We start from the raw sequence: 10,123 nt of genomic DNA on the forward strand, positions 1-10,123 counted from the left end.
AAAAGAAAGTAAGAAAGAACACACACCATTACAGAACTCAACCTTGCAAGAATGAATATCACATCTCAGCTTTTTTTCTCTGTTTTCACTCTTCTTCTCTTGAGTTTTTTTTCTTCCTCACAATACCCAACTAGCTTTATAAGACAGCTGGAACATTTATAAAATGTGTAGGATATAACTACCATAACTAACTTTATAAGCCAGCTTTCTAACAACACTAGAAAGATATGTTTACTCTAATTATTCCACATGTGGCTTTCTTAAATAGAAATTATTTTATGTATGCTGATACAAGTGAATGAGCGAAGGGAATAATTAATTTTTATGTTTTTTCATTTGTTTAATTTTGGGTAATTGGGATTATAGTGTAATTGAGCTGGTTGTTTTTCTTGTTTGAGTGTCTTAATACGGTTATTGAATGATAAGGGCATGTAGCCTTTGGTTGGGCGATGTCTTATCTGTATGTCTTGGTTGATTGGATTTCTTTGTTTTTATAAAATTGATTTTGTTTGTTAGGTCTTGCCCCTGAAATTCTTAAAGATCTGTACCATCTTATTAAGAAGGCAGTCTCTATTAGGAAGCATCTAGAGAGGAACAAGTCGATTGATTTTGGTTGAGAGCGGGATTCACAGTACACTTTTTGTTTTTGCAACATTTATCGAGTTGTCAGTAACACTTTTTCTTGCAGGAACTGGAGAAAAGTCTGAAGGCCACTTGTGAGGAATTCATCATGTCTGTCACTAAGCTAGTTGTTTGAATATTGTATGGTAATATACTTTATAATTTATAAAGGCTATTATTACATATATATAAATATACATTTTATGCTTGTTGTTTAATTTTAGTGTTCTTAACATACGATTGATACAGGGCAATTTAGTACATGCCGGAGGAAGAGTTATCTGTTCAGCCGAAGGAGATTTTCAATAATACAATTACCAGAGCAAACTAAGTACGACGGTAATAAACTGATCCAAATAACCCAAAACTCTATTAAAATTTTAGTATTATTATATAATAAATCAAACTCAGCTAATCATATGATTTAAGTTTATATATTTTGCTTATGGAATATTTTTAATTTATATAAGCTCCTCACATTCACAGTTTCTGCATATATGTTAGCATGCAAAGTTACGACTTACATGGTTGAACATAATTGTGACATGACTTTTTGATTTATTGGGTTCTCTACGCAAGTTTCTAAATTTCTTTAACTCTTTCAGAAATTCAGAATTGGAGGGAACTTTATTTGCAGCAGTTTGCAAGAGGTATGTTTTCTTTTATTTTTGTTAAAATACTTTGCAAATGTTAGAGGAGTTTGAATATCTTAGATATTCATCCATAGTGAAGTAGGCTCTGAGATTATTATTATTGTGTGCTACGGTGATAACGGAAGGTTGAGAACTTGTGTGTATTAGTGAAGTAGGTTCTGAGAAATTTGTGTGCTGCGGCGAGATAAGGAAGAAAACTTGTGTGTTGATTGAATATTTTGAATTGATAATGATTGATGGTTGGTTAATAAATATGGCTGGAATGTTTTCTTATTTTCTGTTAGTTATTTGATGTATATCTAATAAACTTCAAAAACCATAGAAATTTGAAAGTAGAATCGAAACCCATGTGGGGAAAATCGAAACCATAGAAATTTAGTCATCAATCAACTAAATACAAAGTGAACTTGAAAAATCTTAAGGTGAACTAAAACCATAATCCATAACTGCTTAAAACAACTCCTTTTATACTTTGCATCTTTGTTATTACAATAATAATGACAAGTCTTAGATTTGCATATAAAATCAGAAACATACCAAGTTGGGAGAACTAAAAATTGGTGACTGCTTGAACCAGAAAATTGAAAGACTAATAAGGAAAGCAGCCAAAAAGATCCTGACAGAAAAGTTGTAAAATGTAAAATTAAATAATAACAAAACAAACTTAAATGACCATAAAAAACACATACATATTAAGTAATTAACTTTATGATTTTTTAAATTTATTATTTATTGTATGTTGACTTAAGAGATAGATTTATTATAAAATGAAATTTAAAGAGAAGGGTCAATAATTTTTAAAATCTCATGGGGGATTGTATAATTTAACTCATTTTGTATTTAGTTTAGATTATGTATGTCAATTTGAAGTTCATATCGATATGGGTGCCATTATTCAGATTTTGCTCCATTGAATTGAATCCAAAGCCATAAAAGGTGGTACTCTTTGTGTGTATCTTATAAAGATATGTGTTGTGTGTGTGTGTACAAGTATAACTTAACTAGCTTCCATTTATCTTTTAGATCTTTTCTCCCTCACAAAGCTGGCATAATTAAAGTCATCACCTATTTCAGAAGGTTGCTAATGGAGTTTGTAGAGATAAATAAGAAAGAACTATTATAGAATTAGAATAGAATACTAGTACAGATAAAATATGTATCTATTTAGTTGTATCAACTCAGATGAGGATTAAATTTCATCGAATCGATACCAAAATTTTAACCTCCCTCCAGAAACTCTTATTCAAAAACATAAACTAGTACTTTATAATCACTGGGACAACAATTTTGAACTATATAAGATTGGTAGATATACTGATATATATCAGATGATGTGGGTTCAGTTGAGACAAAATAATCACTTGCAAGGGGTGAATGTGCAGTTGACAGTACCATGACCTGAATTGGCCCTCATAAACCGCAAGCCTGTAAGAAGTACACTGTGTGTAGATCCCATTAATGCCCTTAAGTCAGGGTTAAACCAATATGAATTGAAATGTAGTTTTGGATGAAAAAAAAAAGATGAGAGGAAAAGTGTTTGGTTGATGAGAAAAGTCTGTATGTTTGGCGGGAGAGAGGAGTGATGAAGAATGTAACTTAGAAGTAGGAAAATGAGAGAAAATAACGAAATACCATAGAAGTAAAGAAGAGGCTTGGACAAACATATACTAACTCCTTACCATCATAAATTTTATCACTTTTAACCATAAATAAAAAATAAGTAGGATAGAAAAAAGAATAGACAAAAAGAAGGAAACTGAGGCTTTTTAGTACTTTTAATTACTTATGGTTATAAAATTCAGAACTAAATAATGGGTTTATATGAATAATAAATTAGAAAAGTTCCTTCATTTTTCTTTCCTATCCATAGATCGATGAACCAAAAAACAAACAACACCCCTTTAACTTTTTTCTTCCACTTTTTCGGCTACCAATCAAACAACTTTTTATTATTCTGCCTCTGTTTTTTTTTTCTTTCCTCTTGTGTTTTCTGAATACAAAGCATACATAGTCATAGTGTATCTTTATAAAATATAAGACACGTGAATAACACTAATGCCAAAATGTCCTCTAGAAACTACCAAAAGTGCATGCATGGCTGGATAGCTCAGTGGTTTTCTATATCGGATTAGCATATATGATCTAAAATCTAAATTGCGTTATATTTAAAGAAGAAAAGAACAGTGTATTATTGTTATTATTATAACAAAAGTAAGCAACAGATAAGAATTGCAATGAGTGCTTTTTTATTAGGTTCAATCAATGATAAGAATATGCATGACTACAATTACAGTTGACACTTTCGGGGCTTTTGAACTTCTTACCTGGTTGTTTTGTAAATGTATCCCATATACTAACTCCTTTATTTCCCTCATCAGAAGCTCCCTCAAACTACCATATTGAAATAGATATCAAATTCTTGAACTGACAATACTCTTTATATATATATAAATATATATAATATTTCTTTGAGATGAGGATTGGAAATGCCAGAATTATCTCAAGTTTAGCAATAAGACTAAATAAACAGCTTAAATTCATTTCTGAACTCAAAATCAAGTAATTTTAAAAATCAAATCATATAGTATATTTTGGTTGATACAATTTTGTATTTACCATTACATAGACTTATCAAAATTTTGCTTTTTGTTGGTTAGAACAGGACAACTAAATTGGTGATCATGTTGGATAAAAATTGGCTACGCTTCAATAGGTAATAAGAATTAGGGATTTAATTAGTGCTAGCTTAGTAAAATTAGTAACTTACTGTATTTGTTACTAATATATTATAAATATGAACTTGTCTTTGAATTGTAGAGCCTCGGATGAGTATAGAGAAGGCGCTAAGAATTTTGTTGAAATGTCAGAAAAGCTAGCTGGTTATCCAGAAAAGTTATTGTGTCCATGCAAAGTTTGTCGAAACTTAAGTCACCAATGTATTAACATTTTGTATGAACACTTAGTCATTTATGGGATTGATCCAACATACAAAATCTGGTTTCATCATGGGGAAGAATTATCAAGAGATGATGATGTAGAGACAATGAAAACATTTGATTCTTACAACTTGTTTAGGGCTACAAATATTGATGGTTGTGATTTTGAAAGTCATCTAGAAGGTCATGATGACACTTTTATGGAAAAAAATAGAAGAAGCAGACACTCCATTATATCCACAATGCACTAAATATACTAAGTTATCGTCAATTGTTGCATTGTATAAGGTTAAAACTACCAATGGATGGTCTGACAAAAGTTTTGATGAATTGTTAAGACTTTTGAATGATATGTTTCCTTTAGATAATATGATCCCCAAGTCTATGTATGAGGTTCGAAAATTTCTTCGATTATTTGATTTAGGATATGAAAAGATTCATGCGTGTGTTAATGATTGTTGTTTGTTTAGAAAAGATAAAGAAAACTTGCAAGAATGTCCAACATGTGGAACCTCACGTTGGATGTCAGATAAGCTGACTAAAAAGGTTCGACATGGTGTCCCAGCAAAAGTTTTGAGGTACTTTCCTATAATCCCTAGGTTGAAACGGATGTTCATGTCTAAAAGAATTTCAAAGGAATTAAGATGGCATCACAACAATAAAAGTTGCGATGGAAAAATGCGTCACCCAGTGGATTCAGCAGCATGGGAGCTAGTCAATGATAAATGGCCATCATTTTCAAATGAAGAGAGAAATATTAGACTTGGCCTTTCCACAGATGGATTTAACCCATTTAGTAATTTAAGTTCTAAGTATAGTGTTTGGCCTGTTTTGTTGGTCATGTACAACTTACCCCCATGGTTGTGCATGAAACAGGAGAATATTTTATTATCAATGTTAATTCCAGGACCTAAACAGCCTGGGAATGATATTGATATATACTTAGAACCCCTCGTAGAGGACTTGAAATTATTATGGAATGAGGGTGTTGATGCTCATGATGCATTGGACAATACAAATTTCAAGTTGCGGGCTATTTTGATGTGGACAATCCAAGATTTTCCAGCATACGGGAACCTTGCTGGTTGTAAAAATAAGGGATGTTTTAGTTGTCCCCTATGTGGTTATGGTACTCATTCAGAGTGGCTAAAACATAGTGGGAAGTTTTCATATCGAGGTCATCGGAAATTTCTTAAAGAAGACCATCCATTTCGGAGTAAAAGAAGTTGGTTTGATGGAGAAGTTGAGCATGGAAATCCCCCAAGAATCATGAATGGGACTACAATTGCTGAACACCTTAAAGATTTTGTGAATGTTTCGGGAAAATCCACTTCAAAGAAAAGGAAACAAAATGATTCAAAAGAAATGTGGAAAAAACGATCCATATTTTTTCAGTTACCTTATTGGAAGGTTAGCACATTCTTACTACTCTAAAAAAATTTTGTGTAAATTATTGTTTTTGGAGGAATTCCATTAGTTATTTCTTTTGCAATTTTTTTAGGAATTGTATGTTCGTCACAATTTGGATGTGATGCACATAGAGAAAAATGTTTGTGAAAGCATCTGTAATACATTGCTAGATGTTGCTGGAAAAAGTAAAGATGGACTAAAAGCTCGCTTGGATTTGCAACATATGGGTATTAGGAGTGCATTACACCCACAAGAGAAGGGGACTAGAACCTATCTTCCTGCAGCTTTACACACACTATCAAAGCTTGAGAAAGAATTATTTTGTAAAAGGTTGTTCTCATTGAAAGTACCTAATGGATATAGTTCAAATATTCGAAATTGTGTTTCAATGGAACAATGCAAGCTCATGGGCCTTAAGTCACATGATTGCCACATTTTGATGCAACAATTACTACCGGTGGCTATAAAAGGATTGATGCCATTGGGTCCAAGAGATGCTATAATAAGATTATGCACGTTCTTTAATCGAATATGTCAACGTGTTCTTGATAGAGAAAGCATAATGACATTAGAAAATGATGTTATTGAAACTTTATGATTACTAGAGAGATTCTTTCCACCATCATTTTTTTATGTCATGATTCACTTAGTGGTTCATATCGGACGAGAAGCACGACTATGTGGACCAGTCCAATTTCGATGGATGTATCCATTTGAGAGGTGAATCACTAAGACTTAATTGTTTTGTTTATTCTTATTAGTTTATGTGAACATTCTATTAATGATGAGCAATTGTGTGATTAATAGACACATGAAGATATTGAAAGATTATGTCAGAAATCGAGCTAGGCCTGAAGGTTGTATTGCAGAGTGTTATCTTGCAGATGAGTGTGTGAGCTTTTGTAATGAATTCACTGACCATTCAATTGAACTAAACACAAAAGAAGGTCGAAATGAAGAGTGGTCAAATGATGTGATACTTGAAGGTCGTCCAATTTATAGGAGGAAAGAAATTATATTGACAGATGAGTTGTTAGAAATTGCACATCGATACATTCTGTTAAATACATCTGTTGTGGAGCCTTTTCTAGAGTAAGTGTCTGATATTAGAAATTATTTTTTTTTTATTAAAAATGTAGTAATACTAACTCATTGGTCCTATAAATTAGGATTCACTTAGAGGAGTTGAAAAAAACAAACAAAATATATGAGAGAAATAGTGGATTACTTTGGAAGAAACATATACAAACTTTTTCAACATGGATGAAGGAAAAGGTAAATTAATGCAAACTAACTGGTTCATATCAGTTGTTTTAAATATCATTAAGAAAATTAACAATGTCATACTATTATTTGTATAGGTTCCTATGCATTCCTCAACTTGTGATGAAACAGATTTGTTGAAATGGCTAGCATATGGACCCAGAAAACATGCTGCTTCTTACACTGGATATATTATCAATGGTCAAAGATTCCATGTACATGACATTGAGAAGTCCACACAGAATAGTGGTGTCTCAATTGAAGCTACAACTATGTGTAGATCTAGTGCCAAAGATGTATCTCAAGTTCCTAATTTAGTTTCATACTATGGGGTTATAAGGGAGATAATCTTGTTAGATTACTATATAGTTCAGATTCCAATTTTCAAATGTGATTGGGCAAATGTCCCTAACGGTGTTAGGGTGGAGGATAGTCTTACTTTAGTTAATCTACACCAAAGTCAATGGTCTGTTGGTAGAGACCCTTTATTTTAGCCTCACAAGCTAAACAAGTCTTCTACTCAAGAGAACATGATTCTTCCAATTGGTATGTGGTGATTAGGGCACCCCCTAGAGGTTTTTATGACATGGAAAATTATGATGAGCAAGAATTCATGCCTGTAATGTCTGAAGTTACTGAATCTAGGTTATATAATGTAGTGGAAGATGAACAATATGTTAGAGATGATTGTGAGGGTATATTAGTTTGATTATTGTTGTGTTTTTTGTAAATTGTAGAAGATGTTGCACTTGACATTCAAAGTTGTAATCAATGGAAATTTCAGTTTATACTTTAGCTCATTAATTGGTTGTTTCTTATTTGTGTATTTTTAGCGAAGAACTCTTGAAAACATATGTGTTTGATGCCAAGAATGACTATTTATTTCTTTCTTTCTGACTTTTATTATATGTTTTTTTTTTGTGATAATTGATAATATGTTGTTATATATGATTTTTGCAACTCATCAAAAATCTTACTAATTATAGAAACGGTTGATCAGAAACTAGTCAAAGAGTTTGCCAAGTACAAGATATGTCACCTCCATCTACAAAAGGAAAGAGGCCAAAACACATACCTACAGGAAAATTAGTTAAACTCCTCAATGAAAAAAGGAAGAGCTTTAGACTAAATTTGGAAATGGATAAGGTTGTTGAAGAGAGATATACTAAGGATGTGTCTCCAAAGAAAAATACACGTAGAATGATTGTAAGAAATGACTCTTCTGATGAAGAAGAAGTACCCATCCCCCCTGTGACAAGGAGATCTCTTAAAAATCTATTTGAGGTTGAACAACCAATAGACTCTCTTGAAAAAATAGTGAGACCACCTACTAATGACCTAATTTCTCCATTCTTAGCTTCAAAGACAGCCACTAGGGGATCTATTAAAAGAGTGGTTGAAGTAGAAATTAGTCCTTCAAATGACCATGCCATCTCACCAACAGCCACAACAAAATCACAACGCCTACAAATCCCAGAAAACCCAAATGAAACAATTGTTGAAAACTTGCCAGACACAATTGTTGAAAACTTGCCTGACGAACAAGAACTACCTGAAGAAGTTGTTGCACCTATTACCCAAAAGAGAACTAGAGGCCCTAGTAAAATGAAGTCTATTGCAATAGACAGTGATGGTCGTTTGGAAGTTAAGTTTAACTCAAAGGGACAACCAATAGGTGCAACATCAATATCTTTGTCTTCATTTTTGGGTGCACTTGTTAGAGAAATTGTACCAGTAACAATAAAAGATTGGAGGAAGATTCCTCTAGGAATGAAAGAGGTCTTATGGAAATCTATTCAGGTATATATACTCAGGTTTTATGCATTGAACATGAAATTTGTTGAAATTCATTTACATTAATACTAACCTATTATTAATTTTACTAGGCAAGATATAAGGTTGACAAAGATTGGCAAAAGACCTATATATTCAAAAGTATGGCAGATCTTTGGAGAGCTTCGAAATCAAGGCTAGTTACTAAAATAACAAATGCACCAAATGAAGAAGCAAGATTGAAACTAAAGCCTGATAATATTAAATCTATGAATGAGTGGAAAAGTTTTGTTAAGGAAAAAAATAGTGCTGAGTTTAAGGTATTTTATTCTTAACATCTTATAACCAAATATATTTATGATTAAAATTTATAGTTTAATGTCTCTATTAACTTTATATTCTTAGGCTACAAACGAGAAATTCAAAAAAATACGGACAAAGCAACTACCCCACACTTGTAGTCGCAAAGGTTATGCAAGATTGATTGATGAATTGGTAAAGCCAAACATATTTACAGTTGTTTTATTATAGAATTTGGTTTAGATATTTTTTTAATTTATTTTCTTATTTTGATAGATGAACCATAGTGAAACCAATACACCACCTTCTAGAGTTGATGTTTGGACCAAAGCACATAAGAAGAAAAATGGCAAACCAGTAAATTCAGAAGTGGCTGAAGCTTTTGTATACACCTTGCCCTTTCAAAATCATGTGACTTTAGTTTTAACTTACTCATTTGTTTGAATACATTTATTGATACTATTTATTTTTGAAGGATTTGGTTGAAGAATATAAGAAAGATCCTGCTATGTCTTCAACTACAAGTGTTAATGAAGACATCCTCACAAAAGTCCTTGGTCCTGAAAAAAATTCATACATGAGAGCTTTCGGAAGAGGAGTTACTCGGTCAAAGTTGCAAATTGTGTCAGAAAGAGATGACCATTTGATAAAGATAGAAGGTCAATGCAAAGATTTGAACGACAAAATGCAACACATGGAGCAACTCATTGTTTCTTTAATGAAAAATCAAGTATTTTGATGCTGAAACTATATTTTCATGTGGCTGAATTGCAATAATAACTAAGATTCATGTTTAATTTTTTGGTTAGTCTTTACTTTTGTATTTTTTTTAATTTTGATGTTGAATTCATGTCTTTCTATCTTACTTGTAAATAGAATACATCTTCTCAGAGCGAGGAGCAATCAAATGTCAATGTTCAATCAAATTCTCATGTTCATTCCACTCAGGTAATTATGATACTAATTATATGAAAATGATAAAATCTAAAACATATAATATTCAATATAAAATCATTTACTGCTGCTGAATTTGTTATATTGATATATTGTTAGAGTGTCAAGAACCACACATTTGGCTCAAAATGCAAAATATTAGATTGGATTGGATCTGGAGAAATTATTGCATAAGGTTATTTTATCTCAAGTGACCCAAAGGATGAGGTTCAC

General features: G+C 32.0%; 1 protein-coding gene across 1 annotated transcript; it reads left to right on the top strand.

The window, feature by feature from the left end:
• The first annotated feature begins 4,399 nt into the window (after positions 1–4,399).
• LOC133806762 (uncharacterized) lies at positions 4,400–6,218 on the top strand. Its single transcript, XM_062244851.1, has 3 exons — positions 4,400–5,047; positions 5,129–5,620; positions 5,754–6,218. Exons 1-3 carry the CDS (start codon positions 4,400–4,402, stop codon positions 6,216–6,218), a joined length of 1,605 nt encoding a protein of 534 aa, XP_062100835.1.
• The last annotated feature ends 3,905 nt before the right edge of the window (positions 6,219–10,123 follow it).

The sequence above is a fragment of the Humulus lupulus genome, chromosome X (assembly GCF_963169125.1).
Source record: "Humulus lupulus chromosome X, drHumLupu1.1, whole genome shotgun sequence".
In the NCBI taxonomy this organism is placed as follows: domain Eukaryota; kingdom Viridiplantae; phylum Streptophyta; class Magnoliopsida; order Rosales; family Cannabaceae; genus Humulus; species Humulus lupulus.